General features: G+C 41.4%; 1 protein-coding gene across 1 annotated transcript in view; it reads left to right on the plus strand.

Moving 5' to 3' along the window:
* LOC145395276 (synaptic vesicle glycoprotein 2B-like) overlaps positions 1-22,830 on the plus strand; it is a 130,404-nt gene that overhangs the window by 71,257 nt on the left and 36,317 nt on the right. The window contains exons 7-8 of the mRNA XM_080268956.1: positions 9,996-10,128; positions 21,797-21,972. Coding sequence (XP_080125082.1) covers positions 9,996-10,128; positions 21,797-21,972 — 309 coding nt within the window. The remainder of the gene's footprint in view (positions 1-9,995; positions 10,129-21,796; positions 21,973-22,830) is intronic.

Genomic DNA, 22,830 nt, shown 5'->3' on the forward strand with positions numbered 1-22,830 from the left:
TGGTTATCTGATGAACACGTCTGTAGTCGATGCAAAGCCGCTGTGACCCACCTGGCTTAGAGACTAGAGTGACAGGAGAACTCCACTCGCTCTGACAGGGCTCAATCATCTTGTTGTCCAATAGGTAGCCAAGCTCCTTCTGGATGAGAGGAATTTTCACTGGGTTCACACAGTAAGGAGGCAGTTTAATTGGCTCTGCATCCCCAACATCGACATTATGCATCAACACAGTGGTTCTTCCTGGAGTGGCACGGAACACTTGCGGGTACTCCTGCAGTAATGCCGAAAAATCCTGCCTTTCCTCGGGAGCTAGATGAGAAAGCTTAGTCTGGAGATCATTCATGATATCAGGATTCTTCCCCAAACTATCACTCAGGCTCATACTGCATGGGAGAACTTCACTTGCAGACTCAGGTGGAACAGCTACAGTGCAGACTGGGTTATTTTGTCCCGCCTGTGATATAACTTTAGCATGTTGATGTGACAAAGTTGCTTGTTCTTTCTACGATCTGGTGTGGCAATGACATAGTTGACATCACTGAGTTTCTTGTCCACGAAATAAGGACCACTAAACTTGGCTTGAAGAGGTTGCCCATGCACTGGTAGCAAAATCAAAACCTGATCTGGCTGAAACTGGCGTAACCTGGACTTCTTATCATACCAAGTCTTCATCTTCTCCTGAGCAGCTCCTAAATTCTCTCTCGCCAGCTGTAAAGCAGTGGACAGCCGTTCTTTGAACTTCATCACATACTCCAGCAGGTTGACGTCATCTTCCTCCGACAGCCAGCATTCCTTGAGTAGCTTAAGGAGTCCTCTTACCTCATGGCCAAACAGTAGTTCAAAGCGTGAGAAGCCCAGTGATTCATTTGGAGATTCTCTTGCAGCAAATACTACGAATGGAAGACCTTTATCCCAGTCTTTCTGATGTTCCAAACAGTATTTCCTGAGCATCGATTTGAGTGTTTGATGATATCTCTCCAATGCTCCTTGGGTCTGGGGATGGTAAGCTGAAGACGTGATCTGGGTGGTGCCCAACTCTTTCAGAGACTGCTTGAAAACATTTGACATGAAATTACTTCCCCGGTCTGACTGTACCTCCTTGGCCAGACCAAACTTGGTGAAGAACCCTAGCATTTTATTAACCACGTTCTTTGCTGTGATATTTCTAAGTGGAATGGTTTCAGGATAACGAGTAGCCATATCAATCAGGGTCAACACATAAGAAAATCCTGAAGAAGTCTTAGGAAGAGGGCCCACAATATCCACCAACACACGGGTGAATGGCGCCTCAAAAGGAGGAATGGGAACTAGAGGTGCAACCTTTTTGGTCTGATTACACTTCCCCACAACTTGACAGATGTGACAAGACTTACAATACCAGGAAACATCTCTGAAGATACCTGGCCAGTAGAAGTGTTTCAAAATGCGTGCCACAGTCTTCCTCACTCTAAGGTGTCCTGCCAAACTGGTATCATGAGCCACTCTAATGATATCCTGCCTACAAACACGAGGGATGACAACTTGATGTACAACCTCCCATTCACAGTCGGCTGATGCTGTTGGGGGTCTCCACTTCCTCATAAGTACTTCTGACTTTATATAATAACAAGTAGAAGCACCAGCTAACTCTTCCTCACTGCAAGCAGAGTTAGCTAGACCTTTCAACTCAGGGTCAGCAACCTGCAACTAAACCAACTCTTGACGAGACAAATTATCAACACTACGGGGTACTGCCTCATCTGGTAAGTGGTCCAAACTAGCAAGAAAAGTGTCAGCTGGGATAACATCATCATCATCATTATCCTCTAAGTCACCAGTAACTTTAGACTTAGCCCTAGTGACAGCACATGCAGAAAACACATCAGGGACATCACAATCCTGGGTCGCAGTCACTGGTTCACCAGAGAACTGAGAAGCCGGACACACTTGACTTCCACCAATATCATTTCCAAGTAAGAAAGTTACCCCTGACATTGGGAGTGTTTCAACCAACCCAACCATAACGGAACCATTAACAAAACCAGACTCTAAATTCACTCTGCACAGAGGGACAGAGAGGTGATTATTCCCTACATCTTGTAAGATTACAGTTTCATCAGAGGAATTAACATTAGAACCTAGAACACTGGTCAGCATAAGGGATTGGCAAGCACCCGTATCGCGATATATTTTAACTGATTTCCTGTCATTATTGTCCTGAGGACTGACAAAACCATCAGACAGGAAATTAGCACATGAACTCTTGAGAGTGTCACCCACGTTACTGCTCAAAAGAGGAGCTTCATCATGAGAATTTAATTTACCCCTCAAATCAGGTTCAGTTAACTCGGTTAAAGAATTCTGGGAACTCTGAAGGGAGGACACTAAACCAATTGACTGAATATTTAAAGACTCCTTTTTGTTCACATCACGCTGTCTCCTGAAACATTTCTCCGTAGTATGACCAAGCTTACTACAATAAGTACATTTACTTTTCTGAAATCTAGAGGTGAAGCTGGTATTTACTGTACTTCCTGAGAAACATCTTTATTCTCTTTCCTGTTACCTGTACTCTGAGTAGAGGCAACGTACTTACTCTCAGCTTTCTTTTTTTCTTTAGAATATCTCTTGTGAGTGAGAACATATTCATCAGCTAAAACTGCAGCATCAGACAAATTATCTATTCTTTTCTCATCAAGATATAGGCTTACATCTTTATTAATACATCTTTTGAAGTCCTCCAGCAAAATCATCTGCTTAAATTTGTCAAAATCAGAATTTACATTCTTAGAATTTAACCACTGCTCTAACAGATCTTTGATTTTTGCATACTCAACATGGGATTGCTTATCTTGCTGATAAGTTGTCCTAAATTTACTCTATGGGCTTCAGGAACAAGCTCATAGGTCTTAAGAATCAAGCTCTTAACTACATCATAATTATCAGATTGATCCTGAGGCAAAGATGCATAAGTTTCTTGAGCTTTACCGGTGAGAACACACTGAAGGAGTACTGGCCAATACTTTTTGGGCCAATTAAAACCTGTAGCTACCCTCTCAAACAACTGAAAATACTTTTTTAAATCAGATTCATTAAAAGGAGGGACAAGTTTAACATTTTTAGCCACATCAGAATCATCAGAGCTAGATGATCCAGTTCCACCTTGTTTCATGCGATACTCATGGTCTGCCTGAATCCTAGCAAGTTCAATTTGTGCCTGAGCCTGTGCCTGTGCCTCCTGAATACGAGCCTGAGACTCAGCCTCCTTAGCATTTGCCTGAAACTCAGCCTCCTTAGCACGAGCCTGAAACTCAGCCTTCTTAGCACGAGCCTGAAACTCAGCCTCCTTAGCTCGAGCCTCCTGCAGGGCTAGCTGTAACTTAGCTATTTCAATCTGCGTTTGCTCATCTGGAGGAGTTACATTAAACAAGCTTTTTTATTAATCATGTCAACAATTTGACCTTTAGAATGATGAGAGCGAACAGCAATTCCCAATTGTTGAGCAACAAGCTTAAGTTCATTCTTTGTTCTGTTTTCTACATCACACACTGTTTGCACATTTGACAAAAATTCTTTGGCTTCATCAAGAGTAGTAATAGTAGACATCATGAATAAATCACAGTCACAAAATATCAAGCAATATCCTTATGATAATATCCTGAATATCCTGATAAGAGGTCGCCAAATTTATGTTACAGAACAGAGAGAGATAATGAACACTTCAAGTGAGAATACTAAAATCACTACTGTCCCACAAAGTTCCAGGTTCGAAACAAAAGAGTTAGGTAAAATTACAAGTTAAAGTTTAAGCTCAAACTAACAACTAAACATTCAGGACTCATATGGATAATGTAATGGCAAAACAGGTTACATATATGGTTAACTGCAATAGCCTCTATTAACACGAATTTAGCAAGAACAAATTTATCTAAGTCAGCCCTGATAAATGAGAGAACCGAATAATGCTCAATTAAAGTAAGATATAATATTATTACAGATACAAAATATTACTAATACTGGCTGACATTAAAAACTCTACATGAATCACAAAAACCTTACCAGGCCTACGAATTAACGCCTTAGGCCATACAGTACAAGAAAAATGGTAACAACACTTACTCTCAAATTATACAGCAGCTAGATGGCTGGAGACTTCCTGAGCACTCACAATAATAATACACTATACAGCGGAGGACAGAGATGTGAACAAAATGAGGAGTAGATCTAAGGGGCCCAAATGCAGAGACTGAGCTCATTATATAGGGGGCCGGCAGAGCTTGATTCAACTTGCAAGAAGGATGCGCAAATGAGGGCACAGAGGACGAAGAGTTGACACTCCTGCTCTGAACAACAGAAAGAACGACTTACTCTACTATAAGGGGGAGAAGGGGGGAGTGAGGTAGAACACGCAAGCCTGGTCACTATGGAAGCCACGAGGCGAATCGTGATCAAACATGCAGCATACTGTACATTAGAATTATACAAAGGATGATGAAATCATAGGCTATGTAACAATATATATATATATATATATATATATATATATATACAAATATATATCTATCTGTATCTATCTATCTATATATCTATATATATATATATATATATATATATATATATATATATATATATATATATATATATATATATATATATATATATATATATATATATATACATATATATATATATATATATATATATATATATATATATATATATATATATATATATATATATATATATATATATATAAAATTAATTACAAAGAAGAATGACCCATGATATAGAAGTATGGCATACCAGTAGCATTATCTTTAAATGAAATATTAATAACTCTTATCATAATCTTAATTTTAAACTATTTTTTTTTTCTCTTGCATGTATGCATTTCACTACAATAATTCATGTACATACTGTATTACAGTTAAATAGTTTACCTTTAGTGCATTTATCCAAATATGTATACAACTTGTTTAAAATGTAATATTACTAGATCATTGCAATTTACTATGAATATTGTATGTGTACAATATTAAATCAATATTATGTACTAATAGATTACCATATGTCAATGATGATTGCTGTCGGAGGACCTTCAGCGGCGTGGCCGAGCAATGTCAGGACTCAGTATTATAATTACAAATCATAATAGATAGATAGATAAATAGATAGATAGACAGACAGATAGAAGCAGCAAGTCAGATGATGAGAAGGTATTGTGTCTGCGAGAATCGAGCAATGCTAAACATGCTTACACACTCTAACTCAAGGAGTGCTTTATAGGCACACAAAAGCACCTAGTGACCATACACACACATACACACATACTCACACACAGGCTTCTAGAACATTCCAACAACAGTGTAACACATGTGACACGACCCCTGCTACACCAGAATTTAGGAAGCAAAGCTCAGAAGGAGGCTAGCTATAGAACCGACAGGTAGTGGAGAGAGTGAACAAGAAGAGGGGTCCAACTAGACTTACTTACTGTATTCAGTCTCTGTAATACATACATTGCTCAACTTAAGATTTTCTCTGAAGATAATAAATCAATATCAACTCCCTGTATTCATCTTTAACTCCTACTACAAGAATCGAGAATCACAGGGCAAGGGACAATTGATTATATTTTGGGATGGATCCAGATCCTATGTATTCCACACAATATCTCCTCGGATCCGGATCCGTTTTAATGAGAGTGGTACTGGCGGAGGTATGCGCAGTCTGAGTGCTTTCAAGTAGTAGTAGCACTAGACAGTCTGGGCGAACAGCCCCGAGTCCCTAAGGAAGGCCATGGCTGAGACCGGGCTCTCCCACAGAGCTCTCAAGGAGTGATTGTTGTGTTGTTGGCGTAGGTGATTGTGTGCAGCGCAGTCTTCCACAATGTGCTTAATAGTATGGGGTGCTGTGTTGCATTCTGGACATGAGTCAGGGACGGAGTCATCCAGCCTCTTCTGGTAACTTAAGAGAGCTGGATGATGCTCTCAGCCTGGCCAGTTGGACCCTGTCCTGATGAGGGAGATAGGATTCGGGAGGGTGGATATCAGGAGGCCGTGCATGCAGCTGTGTGTTGTCTTTAAGTGACTGCATGGGGCGGTGAGTGATTTGAGTATGGGTATTCTTCTGGAAGCTGGTCTGAGGCAGGTGAGGGGGGAGAGATGACAGTATTTGTGTATGATATCATGTGCTGGGTGTTGTTTTGATGTTCCTTGGTGTGTGTGGGTGTGTTGCCATGTAGTGTAGTGGATATTGTGGGTTTGTGTAGGCTGCAGCGAGAATTTGGGTGCCTCTCATGTCTAGCGGTAGAGTCTTTGTCATCAGTCTACCCTCCAGAGGCTATTGAAGAGAAGAGGAGGACAGCATGGGGGCTAAACCATCGCATAGCCCCTGGCCCCTCACAGGGCCCGAGAACCTGGGAGTGCTTTCAAGTTCGATGTAGTGCTGCCTTCAAGTGACTTTATGATGGTTGACGAACCAAATGGTTTCCTGTTACATAACCAAATGCCACCTGGTGGTTTAGTGGGGTAAGGTGCTCCAACCGGACTAAGCCTGTAAGGGTTTATATTCGAAGGGTAGTTTAAAATTATTGCTCATATACTGCCTTTCAGGGACAGGTGAGGCTGGCCATCCTCCCTTTAAATGTCGAGACTGCCCAGCTTAACCCAGGCCCCTACCCTCCTATCTATCTATCTATTGCCAGACGCCTTAATCCCGTACGGAGTGGCCACAAACAAATCGCCTCCACGTCGCCCTGTCCCCCGCCATTTCACTGCCCTACTCCCAACTCACATCCCCCTCTTTCATATACCTCTCCACTCCATCCCTCCATCTCATCCTCGGCCTACCCCTCCCTCTTCCCCCCTCCACCTCACTCACATACACTCTCCTCGTCAGTCTCTCACCTTCCATCCTCTCCAGATAGCCAAACCACCTCAGTGTGAGTTCCTCCTAACGCTTCCTATCACATCCACATCTACACCACAACGCTTCATTATATCCTCATTTGTCAGCCTGTCTCCCAATGTGATTCCACCGGCTCCTCTTAAATAACTCATTTCCACTGCTCTCGCTCTTCACTTGTGTCCTTCCAACAACATCCAAGCTTCAATTCCATACGTTAGAGTTGGTATCACAATGCTGTCATGTAGTAACTTTTTCACTTCCATGCTCACTTCCCTGTTTCTTGTCACTGCTTTCAAGGAACCAGTAACCTTTCTTCATTACTGTACCCTTTCAAGCACTTCACCTTCCAAACTTCCATTCTTACTCATCACACTCCCCAAGTACTTAAACGTACTCTCATTTTCCATTTCCTCACCATCCAACCTCACTGTACATTCGCTGATTTCACGTCCCTCAAAGACCATCACTTTACTCTTCCCTGCATTCACCTTTAGATTCCGTTTCTTACACACTCTCCCAAACTCATCCACCAAGCCCTGAAGCTCCCCTTCGTCTTCACTTAAGAACACAGTATCATCTGCAAACAGCAGTACAGAGAGTTTCCAAACACTACCCTCTGTCACTAGGGCCACTCCAACATCCACTGCCCTATCTTGTACCTCTCTCTTTTATTACCCCATCCATGTACAGATTGAACAGCCATGGAGACATGACATCCCTGTTTCAACCCAGCCTTCAAAGAGAAAAATTCACTCACGTCATCATCCACACGCCCTGCACCCTTAGCACCATAATACATACTCTTCACAGCATTCCACAACTTCCCATCTACTCCATATATTCTTAATACTTTCCACATTCCTTGTCTATCCACCCTGTCATATGCTTTCTCCAAATCCATGAAGGCCGCATACAACTTCTTTCCTTTCTCTAGAAACTTTTCCACTAAAGATCTAAGAATGAATATGTGATCTACACAACCTGTTCCCTTCCTAAAACCTTCCTGTTCAACTCCATTTCCTCTGTTATTTCCCTACCCTCCTAATGGGTCAAAAAAGGATCGGAACATCTGTCAGTCTGTCTATCTATCTATCAAACTATCCAGATAGACTTATAGATCAATCGATCGATCTATAGATAGACAGACAGATAAGTAAATAGATATATACAGGGTGTCCGAGGAGCAGACGTGCAATCTGCAGGAGATGGATCCATAGGGCATTCTAAGACATCAACATTTTATGAACACTCGCTTAAGGACCGCCCTTGGTGGCCTCTCCTCGATGTCAAGAGGTCAGAAATGAGTCATAACTTGGGAGCCGATGGCGTGATTGGAGCGGAAATTGTTTTATTCTTTATGTTAGAGCAGCGGTTCCCAACCTGGGAGCCATGGCCCCCAAGGGGGCCATGGGACATTGACTGGGGGGCCATGGGCCTTATTGGTAATATAAGATATTATAAGGCATTTGGTCTGGGTAAAACCTGACAGAAATCAAGTATGAAATATACCTTACTGTGCTAGTTTAGCCTTAAGTATATTGGGGTAATTTCCGTTTTCTGCACAATATCAAATATTAAAAATATATAATTATACGATCTGATTTATATAGGGGGCCATGGAGCTTCTCATAATTTTCTCGGGGGGCCAGAGGACCAAAAAGGTTGGGAACCACTGTGTTAGAGCAATTTAACTGTACAGTGCTCCAACAAAGGGCGCTACGTTACGCCGTTTGTGCTGTGTTATGGTAACAGACATACAGATATCGGATCATTGTAATACAGACAACCATACAGATATCGGATCATTGTAATATAGATATGTCGGACTCTCAAAGGTTATAGAGTAAATGTTATTCAAATATAAATGTGGATAATTGTAGAAATATTCAATATTACCAGCTTCTGTACTTTGCATTGCTTGATTTTTTTTCCTGAGAATGAGCTAAATAATCATGAATAAATAATTATACCACGATTATCAGTCCAAACAATACCCTATCAATAATATAAGGTTTGGGAACAGGGAAGTCAAAGTGAATTTTTGTCTCATTACCATTATTCACATTTAAATAATGTTTACTCTATAACCAGAGTTGGACACATAAAAAAAAAAAAACGGTTACGAATCCAGGTTATGAACATAGAATTATTCATTGTCTTCGAATGACCTCAGGATATCTTGAAGCTTGTACGCTAACCCCCGTGACGGACTGAATGATTGACCGATATACAACTGGCGGGGCAACTAGACCCTAAATCTTATGTGCCCAGCTGTGCTTTGTTGTTCTGTAGATAACGACAGAGGTGGTGTGTGTTAGCGCAGGCTGCCACGTAAATCTGTGTGCCTCTCAAGGCAAAATATTCTCTAACAGGGAGGACTTTGCTTTTAAATTACAAATGAACCATAGGGGTGGGAGTGGTTCATTATTGACGGCTGTTTAATACCTGTGAACACAAATTTTTCCACAATGTTTGGGCATTAATCGCGCCAGGTTATAAGCCTGGTGGTACCCCCAAGCGCCCCCTCACACAAGGCGGTTGTCCCCATGTGGTCTCGGAAAAAGTCGTTCTCCACGACCAAAGTTTGAAACACAGAACATATACATTTTGCATTCTGATAGGTGTTCACCCCGACCACGTTTGGGGAAGGGCAGAACCACAAGAAGGCACCCCTCAAAAAGGACGGGGTGGCCCCCAGGGTTCTCTGCAAAGTCATTATGCACAGCCATAGTTTTTAACCTAGGGACACAAAATTTTGCATATTAGTAGGCGTTTACTCCAACCACCTTTTAACCACGTGAGACCACTCTCAGGGGAAGGAATACCCTTAGGGAAGACAGTGCCATAGTTATTACGTATGTACAAGACGCTTCGCACAGTAGTAGACCTTTACCCCTGACCAGAGCTTATAGTGGCTGTGACTTCTGTGGTTCGCCCATCCTCGTCCTCCACATTAGTGCAGAGTTGAGTGCAGCTATCAAAGATGTCCTTTATCTTCTTGTATCAAGACATCTGTTGCCTACATAAATGATGAGGTGTCGTGATTTGGTTTATATCTGCCCACCATCATGCATTAGTTTTAATGTAATACTGTGCATCTCTTACAGTACTGCCATTCTGGTGATTTGGCTGCCAGAATCCCCGATGTTCTTGCTACTGAAAGGTCAACAAGAGGAAGCACTGGCTACTCTTAAGAGGATGTATACACTGAACACCAGCAACTCTCCTCTGACATATCCAGTAAGTTTTTATGATATTGTCTACAATCAGATTTTCGTAATTAACGTACACCATACACCATGTCTCCAGTAAGTCGCGTGATATCAGTAACACTACGAATGACGCCATCGAACTGAAATGGTTAGCCCCATTACTACGATGACGACATTAATATATTCATGCAAAAACCTGACAATGTTGTGGTGGAGTGGTACAGTACTGAAAATGACTGTGAGCTGGAGGAAGGACAACCTGACGAAGGAAAGCTAGGTGACGTGGAGGAGCTTTGTTCATGGCTTCCCCCTCCGGAGTTAATGCATCCGGCTATAGACAGACTTCAGAATGTCTTTTCTAAGCTAAAACCGTTTACAGAACACGAATATATATATATATATATATATATATATATATATATATATATATATATATATATATATATATATACCGAGAGAGAGAGAGAGAGAGAGAGAGAGAGAGAGAGAGAGAGAGAGACTCTGTGGTACAGTGGTAGTGTGTGCGTTTCGCACGCTGGTGAGCACGGGGTCACCTCCCGCCAGAGTGGTAAAAACTTTGGGAAGCGTTCACCAAGCCACTTGCTACTTTGGCAGACACTAGGGGTGCCGTGGTTGAACCAATGTCACATACTAGTATCCTTGCACCCAGTCGGCTTAAGGCGGGCCGATTACACTTGGATCACAGACTACACACACATCCAAAGCCACCACAACACTACAATCACACTCAAAAGCACTTCTCACCAGGGATGTTCTGGCCAGAGACCCAATATATCGTACCGTAGCATGAAAACTATCGTATCTTACCCTAAAATTATCGTACAGGTAAATTTTCAATTAAAACAAGTTACCAGACGAGATGGTGTGTAAAAAAAGTATGATGAAATGGTAAATGTAGACGGGGCATCATGAGCTTGACTGAGTCAATCCAGGAAAATCACAATTAGGTGAATACAAACTAGTAATTAAGACGGTACATTAGTTTTGCCTTCCTTACGCTCACGTTTTCCGGTAAGAAATTAAGAATATCCTACAATGCTTTATGTATACCAGCATATCAACTGTACTTACGACTTTACTGAAATCCTATACAAAGTTGCAGAGTAGGTAGTGGGTACAGCAGCACTACAGCTTGGCCAGGGCATTGAACCAGACCACTACCAAGCACAAAGTAAAGTTTGAACTTCTATGTCCTTGACATTTATGGGGTCGGCCGGGCTTGGCCCTGACCTCCCATGGGACTGGGAGGGGAAAGGAATTTCGTGAGTGACTCATGGGAAGCGTGGGTTACTGGGGTGTGGGCACAATGAACCGTGTGGCGGGAATAGTGAGTGTTGTTAACCTGCAGTATATATATATATATATATATATATATATATATATATATATATATATATATATATATATATATATATATATATAAATCTAGGGAAGCTGAAATACAAAAATTATCGTATTTTTTTAATGTGATATCGTACAAGCATCCCAAATTATAGTACAAATACGATAATTATCGTACGTAGAACATCCCTGCTTCTCACCCTACATACAGCCTCTACCAGACAGCCTAAGCCACTGGGTAGAGATACATTGGCTGTATCGTCCCTGCTTCGGTAGGGACAGGCCGGCCGGTCCTGCAGTGGACCTCAACGGCTGATGATGATGATGATGATGATGTACATATACATATATATATATATATATATATATATATATATATATATATATATATATATATATATATATATATATATATATATATATATCGCCTCCACGTCACCTTGTCCCCCGCCATTTCACTGTCCTGCTCCCAATTCACACGCCCCTCTCTCACTGGGCTGATGGGTAAAAATTCTATAACGCATTCACCGTAGGCGGTGCAACCATAGCTAATTAAATCATTTTTATGTTAGAAGTAGTAATTTAGAGAATGTACTGGAAGTTAATTATGATTTCTTGGGGTGTGAATAACACTGTCAAACTTGCATTTATGTATTTTGCTGGGCCTAAAGAGCACCCAATTCCGTTTCTTATGGTTCCTTTTCATACTGAACAACTGTACACAATATTCCCAAAAGTATATCAAATTAGTTAAACAAGCCTTTACGGCGTGTGTTTCGTGTATCATGCATCACCTCAGTGTTATTAGCTACGTATATGCAACCAAATAAGGGGTAGTTCTAGCCAGATCGATAGAGAGATAGTCTGCTATCCTAATGTACTCCAGTTCAATTGCCAATAGGGGCTGGGAGCAGCTTAAAGATTTGAGACTCGTTAGGACAAACTTCACTAATCTACCATAAGACTCACTGACATAAATACATCCCCACTAATACCAGTACGCCTGTTCCGTATGAGACAGCTTCGCCATACGATATTCAGTATGGATGGTGAGTGCTAGCGCTGAAGTGATGGCATGTTGATGTGTGAGTAGTGCGTAGGAGCGCTGAGGGCCTTAGGAACGTTCTGCTGAGCCTATGCCCAAAATCAGACGCATTAGGCATTTTCATTATTATTACCCCTGCGCCTGCTGGGCGGAGGTGTATTTTTCGCACGGCGTGTGTGTGTCGGTTATTGTGTGAACAGCATAACTAATAAGTTGACCAAACATGGTAAAACGTATGAGGATACCTTGGGATGAAATTATTTGATTTTGAGAACAACAGAACAAAAGTAAAGGTTGAAGCAAGTGGTTTGGACCTAATTTAAACCAAACTTGATGGAAGAGTTGGCTGTTAGGCAAAGATGACGTGAAGTGAACTTAAAAACAGTCAAAGCCAAGGTAAAGGGGAGAGGTCAAATGTTCGGCCGATATTAATTTTATTTGTACCAAACATGTTGGAAGGTTTGATGGTCATCCAAAAATTAATTAATTTGATTCTGGGCACAGTCAGTCGAATGTCATGGTCAATTCAGAGTTTTGATCCAGTCTGGACTAAAGATGGTGAAGGAGCTGAGTGTCAGATAAGAATGGAGTGACTGTTTTAAGAACAATTGGTGAAGCGTCATTGTTACTTGGCAAAATTAAAATTTATGCCCTCAGACCGATTGTTGGGCGCAGGTGTTGGAATCCTGGGTTGTCATTCTTAGTAAAATGTTGTAGAAAGATAGTTCTTTAAATACCTCTACTGCAACATTTCATTATTAAACCATTTTGATTATGTAACAGGGGAGACTGCCAAGGGCCTAGATCAGCATCTGCATACTGGACCATCACTATGGTAGAGAAGGAAACTCCTAACCTACAGGAGAACATATGATCCAACCAGCATGGGAAGTATATCCTCACCCCCAGGGATAAGGAAACAGTAGGTCCTTTCTGGATCAGTGAGGACTGGGCTGCCTTGGTCTAGCTTGCCAAGGAACTGTTGAAGGCTGTCCTTCAGCAATATCACTTTACGTTTACCTTTGAAAAGGTGCAGGCCCATCCACAGGTGGCATCTGCCAAGAATCTAAAGGTGAAGAAAGATAATACCGTGAGCTGGCAGGTACTTGTCACATCTGTGGGCTCCGTGCCAGAAAACACTGACGTAGGATGCTTGGGAGATTTCTCCTGTGTACGGTGGGTCACAAAAGTATCGGTGCACAATATGCTTGAAACATTTGTGACCACAGAACGAAGGTCACTGAAGTATTGATGTCCGACCTACCACACATTGGTAGCCCTGATGTAGGGAGGTGTCATTTATCGCCAACTAGCAATATCTTCTTGCAAATAGATAGCAAATATTATGTTTATATAAACAGACGTTGTTCATACACAATGAGACGTTGGTAAATATCAGCAGTTGTTCGAATGTTTTCGGTAGGCATCGAAACTTCTGTGCACCGATACATTTGTGACCCGTAGTACCTACACACCCTAGCCTATCAGGTGCTACAAATGTCAGCAATATAATTATAAAAGTCACCGCACCTTTGCTGCCAAATGTGGGATGTGCAACAAGATGTACGTGACAAAGCAATGATTGCACAAGAACAAGAACAAAGTGCTCAGGTGTGGTGGTGGTAGACATCGTGCATGGTAAGTTGAGATATCCTGAGCACCTGTGGATGATGCCAGATGGAGAAATGTGGAATGTCAGAGCCTTGCCATTTTGTACCCACTCAATCACCTCCTTATCCGACCTTTGGACAACCTCACCCTGGTCAGAATCCACAACCACCGTTGGCACATGAAGTGTGACCAAGCAGCAGCCACTAACGCAAAGAGGAATGACTTTACTTAGCCACAACGTCAAAGGAGATCACGCAAGCACTGACAGAATTCCAAAATCTCCAGTAGGCCTTCTCTGCTGGCACAATGACAGTCCAGACTGCTTCCACTGCCATGATCATTGCCCAGACTACCGCTACTCCCAGCCTTCTGAGTTCAGCAGCCACTACAGCCCGAATCTGTCGCCCCGTGGCTAGTGTACCAACTGCCGACCAACTGCATGCCCTATTGGTGCACCTCGATCGACTGCTGGTACTCGTGGCGGATGTCGCACCTTCCACTCGGGAGATCAACGTGACTGATGACTTAAGTGGTCTGATGGATTGTGTACTTACTGGCCTGGCTGCATTGGAGGACATTGCCAACACCAGTGATATATCATGTCAATGACGCCTCTAGGTCATGAAGCGGAGTATGTAATTAGTCAGAGGAAAGAAATACAATAATCACTGAGATCATCCGGCAGGAGATACATGGTTCTTCTGTAAATTTTGCCACCGGAGGACTGGTATCAGACGGTGCTCCCTGGCTGGTGCATCCTGAGATGAATCAGCTCCCTGTTTTCAAATCCAGCTCGAATGTGAACAAGTTGGAAAAAAAAAAAAATCACATGAAGTTGGCTTGGGAGGTAGGAGAACTTCCTTTGTTTGTGTCTGATGGGAAATACATAGATGGCAATTGACCGGATCATCTCACTTGCACTGTTTGATGCTGGTTCTTCTTTTTCTGTGGCTAGGCTGACAGGTACAGAAATATTAGATACTAAGCTCCAGGACCCCACGATTAATGCCTTTGATGTGGTGTGGTGTGATGGGGTGGCTTTGTGTTGTGTTGTGGTGTGGTTTATGATATGGTGTGGTGCGGCGTGCCATTGTGCTGTGTTGCGTTGTGGTTAAGGCGGAAAAGACTGTGGGAGTGTAACACCTGTCCAAAGATCGTAAATGAGGCAGATCAACACAGTCGTTCCCCAAAATACATTCCTATCTAACATTAGAGTATCAGTGCTTAGCTGGAAGAAAGTAAATTAGAGCAGAGTCCTTTCATAATAACATAAGTTAGAGAGGATTCTAAGAGTGTACAGCAACACCACACCTGAAAATTGCCCTAAATCAATGACATCTGTGCACCAAAACTGAATTAACTTTTCATTCCCTAACACAGCAAATGAGCAAAACTTGATCTAGATCCTACTTGGCATTTATCATAATATACACACATTCTCAAAGGAGCGGAAGTACCAGTAATAATTGTTAGAAACTTAACAAACAGGGTTTGCACTGCTGTAGAGCCAAGTTGTTAAGGAAATCACTGTTTGACAGTTTCAACTTTCAACTCGTGTGCAGTAGACTGTAGCACCAGTCGAGCAGGGCAGTACTCTCAAGGTGGATCGAAAGCTGATGACAGGGAGAGTTGGAGCTCCCGTTTCATCAGCCCTCGGGACTAGTTCCTGACCATCCCCTTTTGCTGAACTTTTTCAGTGTTTCAGTAACACAGAAAGTAGGCCAGCATGCTCTCCAATACAAGTTTCTCTAACTGTCAACACCAACCCAGCAAACATGACTGTGTTGGATCAGCAGCGTACCGATGCTGACTCGCGATGGCACGTGGTGTTGCAATGGTACAGACAAGCCAGATGACCTGAATCGTCCCAATGCAAATGCCGACAACCGTTTGCACATAGATCCAGATTCGGTTCTGTTCTGGCCCAACGTCGCATCTGTATCGGAATCCAGTAATCAAATCTAAATCGGGTGTAAGTAATCGGGTCCATTTACAAGTAAGTGTGTCTGGATACCTCGAAATTAACAGATCTTGAAGTTTACTTTTTTCTTCCCTTGAGAGAATAACATTGTAAAATTTTATCCTTTTAGTGCTTCTTAAAAGAATGAAAACAATCATGATTCGAACCTTTGCCCTCTGAATACCTACTGTACAGTCCACAACACCTGACAGCTGATTTACTGAGTGGAGTCTCTCTTACTCAAGTTACATGCATCTATGAATAAACACTATGTTGCCAGTTCAATATCTCCGTCTGTCTGGAACTGCTGCCAAGTGGTGGAATGTCTAAAATGTAACAAATTAAATTAACTGCCTGGTGCGGAACTCCAACCCCTGTCTCCAACACATCAAATATGTGCATGTTACCACTGAGCCACGGGCGACCTTCATAGACAATAGTGCAACTCTGACCATTTTATAGACCCAGTTGTATATATTTTGTCTGTATACCAATGCCCCTTAACATTATCGGTTATGATCTAGTAAGCTGAAAGCAAGTTCATTTCCACAAAAACATTACCAAAAACAAGACTTTCGTCTTATAACAAGACAGTTGCCTGTAAAAAACTCCCGTCTTTGTCGAAATATTTATATTATATAAAATATATTTCAGATATCCAATATATGAAAATGATCTGTGATGGATGATGTGTAATTATGTGACTCAGTTGTTAGCTGCTTGATTGGCGTGATCAGCAATACACAGATTGGGCCAACATTTTTTTACCATTCTTGACTCAGTTTTCGAAAAAAAATTTATATATATATGTATCCGTCTAATACATGTTGTACACCAATAGGCCCATTATATATATATATATATATATATATATATATATATATATATATATATATATATATATATATATATATATATATATATGTATGTATAAAACCATTACTGCCAGGAATCGGTCCAGTGTATGATTCTCGTTTCAGCCCAGTGTCGGAAAAAAAAGTTTCATTTATATATCGGCCCAACAAGTTTTACATCAATTGGCCCGATATAAACAGAATATTATGGCCAATAATCGGTCCAGTGCATGGTTGCCGTTTTCCCTTAGTTCCGCTATATGCCAGTGTTGGCCCGTCATTTCAGTGTTTGCTGGGTACGTGTCGATTCATGTAAATATGTACTGCTGTATCAGACCTATTCATAACCATTACAGAACCAACTGTTAGCCAGCACTGGTTATGTATCAGACCATTATAGGTAAAACTGCATATCCGGTTTTCATCTCTTTTTACAAGTTGAGAGAGCACCTTTGAATTACCTTGAACTGAGCTGAACATCATTCATGTCTTTGTTGAACAGTGATATTCAGCACAATACAAGGTGATTTAAAGGTGGTTTTGCAGCTTGGGAAATGTTTGTGATAAGTTTGTTTACGTCTTGCGGGTCTCAAACATCTGCAGTTTATAATTTTTGGTTCTTTGTTAAAGCATGTCTGGTATATATTGCACATATAATTCTACTGGACAGACTGCCAGACCCGTATAGGAGCCAAATAGTTTGAAATAATAATAATAATAATAAAAAAGACAGCTTTAGCATAGGAAGAGGGAAAGAAGTACAAACTACACAAACTCAATATTTACTTTACCACAGTAAAAACGAATCATCTATTGAACTACTTAGAAAACACGGAGTTTTGCCAAGTCAAATTTAGTGTTGCCCAACAAATATCAGGAAGATAGCCATCAGTGGTACTGATGGCGGTGGAAGAAAAGTTGGAAAAATAAGGGGAAAATCCAGTGCAAATTCACTGTTTGGAATAATAATAATAATAATAATAATAATAATAATAACCAATTGTTATTCAGAAAAGTTATAATACAATGCATTATTTTCTAACTTTCATGTAAAAATAGAATATTTAAGATTATCGATCGACTAACCAGTTTTTGTTTAAGTGTTCTCTACCTAAAATTAAATTAACTTAATAACTAAAATTTATATGTAGGCAAACATTAAACAAACAGCAGGAAATGGCGTGATAAGGGTTTGACTATATCGACGCAGTTCAGGTATATGCTAGCACCGACAACAACATTCTGTTTCAATTCTTATGTGCCAGAATTGGAATGGAAGAGTATTTTGTGCATTAAGCCAATGCAGGTCACATGCGATTTGCCTCAAAACGGCGGTACCGATACTAATCCGAAATGAGCTGATATTGGCCCAATAACCCCATGTTTCCTGGAAATCTACATGCACAGTACACACTACACTTCCTTTAAAAAAAAAAAAAAAAAAAGGAAAATGCCACACCTATACAATGCCTCGGAGACCCCGGGGGGGGGGGACATAAATGCCCCCACCCTCTGCTCCTCTCCCGGTGAAGACTCTTTGAGCTGCCTGGATCCACTGTATGACTCACTTCTTCATTTCTGCAACATTCGCGGCCTTTCCTTTAAGTTTCTCTCTCTCGAACACCACCTCTCCTCCTCTAAACCTCACCTTCTCTTCCTCACCGAGACTCAACTGTCTGAGGTAGCTGACAGGAAACCCTATTCTGTATCCTCCTACTTTCTCTATACTCATTTCAAAGCGAAAGGTGGATGTTGTGTATATGTACGCAATGACCTGTCTTGCTCTCGTGTTCCTGAACTTGATTCTTCTGAATTCTCTTCTCTCTGGCTTTGGCTCTCCTGTCATTCTCTGATTAAATATATCTGCGTTGTTTGCTTATCTCCGAATTCTACTGACCATCGAAAATTCTTCAACTATATTACTTCTACGATGGAACACATTCTATCCGTTTCCCCTTTCTATGAAATCTTCATTCTAGGAGATTTCAATGTTCACCACCACCTTTGGCTCTCCTCTCCTTTCACGGATCCACCTGGTGAACAAGCCTACATTTTTTCTATACTTAATGACCTAGAGGAACTTGTACAACACCCTACCCGTGCCCCTGACCACCTTGGAGAGAGCTCCAACATACTTGACCTCTTCCCTACAACTAATCCTTCTGCTTACACTGTTAATCTTTTCTCTTCTTTGGGCTCCTCCGATCATATCCCTATTACCTTATCCTGTCCTATCGCTCCGGTACGGCCTGTAGACCCTACAAAGAAACGTCATCTGTGGCACACTGGGGATGCAGATTGGGAGGCCCTCAGGCAGTACTTCCTTGATTTTCCCTGGAATAATTATTGCTTCCATGGCTGGGAGCCATCTGAGTGTGCCTTGCGCATTACAGGGGTTACTCTCTCTTGCACAGAAGCATACATTCTTTTCTCATATCCTTTGACTAATGCAAGAAAGCCTTGGTTTAATCACCCTTGTTCTAATGCTGTCCACAACAAGGAGAGGGCCTATAAAAGGTATCGGAGCCAACCCAATCCTGAATCACATCTTTTTTGTTTCTGCCCGGAATCGTCCTAAGTCTGTTCCTTGCTCTGCTAAAAATAAGTTCATCCTTACTAAACGCTCCCAACTCTCCAACTCGAATTCTTCCTGCTCCTTCTGGCACCTTGCAAAAAAACTTTCTAACAGCTTTACCTCGTCATCCTTCCCTCCTCTTCTCTACTCTGATGGCTCTGTAGCTGTTTCTTCTACTGATAAAGTAGATCTCTTCACTCAGACATTCTCCTCCAATTCCATCTTAGACGATTCCGGTGCTGTTCCTCCCTCTCTTCCTGCATTTGACTTCCTCATGACTGATATTACAATTTCTTCAGCTGATGTATTTTGTGCCATCACTGGCCTTAATACTAACAAGGCATATGGGTCTGATGGAGTCCCTCCTGTTGTCCTCAAGAACTGTGCTTCCGTGCCCACACCCTGCCTAGGTAAAGTCTATCGCCTTTGTCTTTCAACTTGTACCTTTCCTTCTAGCTGGAACTTTGCACTCATTCAGCCAGTCCCAAAGAAGCGTGACCATTCCCAACCCTCTAACTATCGTCCAATTGCTTCAAGATCCTGTGTCTCAAAATTTTGTAGTCTATTCTTAACAGAAAAATTTTAAAGCATCTTTCCTATCACAACCTTCTTTCTGATTGTCAGTATGACTTCCATCAGGGATGCTCCATTGGTGATCTTCTCACCTACCTTTCACATTCCTGGTCATCCTCCTTTCGGGACTTTGGTGAAAGCTTTGCCATTGCACTTAACATCTCAAAGGCTTTTGATCGAGTCTGGCATAATTCCTTAATTTCCAAACTGCCCTCTTACGGTTTCTATCCTTCTATCTATGCCTTTATCTATAGTTTCCTTTCTGGTCGTTTTACAGCTGATGTTGTAGACGACCATCGTTCAGCTCCTAGATTTATCAACAGTGGTGTTCCTCAGGGCTCAGTCCTATCACCAACTCACTTCCTTTTATTGATCAATAATCTAAGCTGTACGTCTAATCCTATCCACTTGTACGCTGATGATTCCACCCTTCACTTTTCCATTCGGTTTGTGCAACGTCCATCACAGCAATTACTCTAACAAACAAGGGATGAGGCTGTGGCACACCTAATGTCTGACTTGGCTTGTATCTCAATCTGGGATAAAAATAATCTTGTTTTTAATGCATCAAAGACTTGCGTTTTGACACCTATGAACCCATCAAAATTTTCCACAAGAGTACCCACTAAAGTTTAATAATATCCAGCTCAATCCTGCATCATCCTTGAACATGCTTGGGGTTTCATTCACACGGGACTTATCTTGGGAAGATCATATTGCCTCTCTTGTAAAATCTGCTTCCAAGAGATTGGGTGTGCTAAGCCGACTCCGCTCTTTCTTTACCCCTCCACAGTTGTTGAATTTATATACAGGTTTTATTCGCCCCGTTGTAGAGTACAACTCTCATGTGTGGGGATGCTCCTCACATACAGCTCTTCTCAATAGGGTGAAGTCAAAGGCTATTCATCTCATCAACTCTCCTCTTACTGGCTCCCTGCAACCTCTGTCTCTTCACCGCACTGTTGGCTCTTTATCTCTTTTCTGTTGCTGCTTCAATGGTCACTGCTCCTCTGAAATATCTGTTTGCATCCATCCACCTCTACAATGGGCGTGTAGCACCCGTCTAGCAGGAAACTCTCATCCCTTTTCTGTCCAACTCTCTCATGCAAGAGTTAACCGTTACTCCCAGTCCTTCATTTATGCAACAGGTCTGCTCTGGAACTGTCTCCCTCTGTCTGTATTTCCTGCTGCCTATGATCTCCAGTCTTTGAAACGCAGTGTGACCAGGCATCTCGAATTGAATGGATCTTGAATTTGGCTTTCTTTTGTATTATTTGTGTTTTTTTTTCTTTGAAGTAACGTTTTGCGGGCTCAGCCTTTGGTTCCTTCTTCCTCGCATAAAAAAATGACAAAATATCAGCCACTGACTAATTAACATACAGAAGGCATAGGATCCTAGGAGGAAACTGATTTTAAGGAAGCTTCTTTTTCTTGTGGTGTAAATCATCTTTCATTACTATACTCTACATTATGATTTAATGTTTTTTTTTATTCAGCTTCTGTCTTAACTGTACTCTCTTTGATCTCATAGAAAATATTTTTTTTCTCAAAGCCATGTTTTCTCTAATATGAGAGTAAAATGACCTACAGTAGTGCTTTGAAAGTGTCTAGATCAGTCTTTAGAAATCGTATAAAATTTTACTAACATGTATGATTACGTTATTTTGGTGACATTCTTTATAATTTGCATATTTTCATCCCTGTTATTTCTCCAAGGTAAAAACAGTCAACAATAGTGGTTTGAAAACACACGTGAACAATAAAGGGAACTGCTGGGAAACATTCTTCTCAATCTTCTTGTCAACCTGGCAGCAGACGAAGGGACTCTTTAGCAACTCCCTTGCTCGTCTCACCATCGTTATGAACGTCATCAGCATCACGATGATGTTTGGGTACGTTGTAGATGGAGGTATTGATACTGATATTTCTGTTGAGTCCTACATCTATCCATATTTCAGCTGAAATTGGATGTTCAATCAATTTATTCTCATGTTTTTAACAGCAAAAAATTTAAAAGTTGTACAGTATATACTTAGTATAGTAATATATTGTATGTACCCTATACTCTCGTCAGTACCTCACTTTTATGGTCAATTATAGGGGTTAATATGAGACTGGTAGTTACATATCATTTTAATTTATTATTCAGCTGGGGAGTAGACTGTAGCACCAGTCAAAAAGGGCAGTACTCTCAAGGTGGATGGAAAGTTGATGGTAGGGAGTGCTGTGCTGTTTACTTATCCCCTAACTCTATGAATAATTCTTTGACTAGCTTACATCTAAGATGGAACACATCCTGCCAGTTTCTCCTTTCTCTGAATTTTCCATTCTTGGTGATTTCAATGTTCACCACCACCTTTGCCTATCCTCTCCTTTCACTAATCCACCTGGCCTAGAGTAGTTTGTACAGCATCCTACCCCATATCCCTGACTGCATTGGAGACAGTTCCAACATGCTTGACCTCTTCCTTACAACTAACCCTTCTGCTTATGCAGTTAATCTTTTTTCTTCTTTGGGCTCCTCCAATCACAACTTTATCGCCTTAACCTCTTCCATCACTCCACTAAGGCCTGTGGACCCTCCCAGGAAGAGGTGGCTGTGACACTTTGGAGCTGTTGATTGGGAGGCTCTCAGACAATACATATTTGACTTCTCCTGCAATGATCATTGCTTCTATGGCTGATAGCCATCTGAGTCTGCCTTGTGCATTACAGAGGTTATTCTCTCAGGCATGGATTCATACATTCCT

Source organism: Coenobita brevimanus, chromosome 30 (genome assembly GCF_032717465.1).
Source record: "Coenobita brevimanus isolate Jiangsu-jjx chromosome 30, ASM3271746v2, whole genome shotgun sequence".
Lineage (NCBI taxonomy): Eukaryota > Metazoa > Arthropoda > Malacostraca > Decapoda > Coenobitidae > Coenobita > Coenobita brevimanus.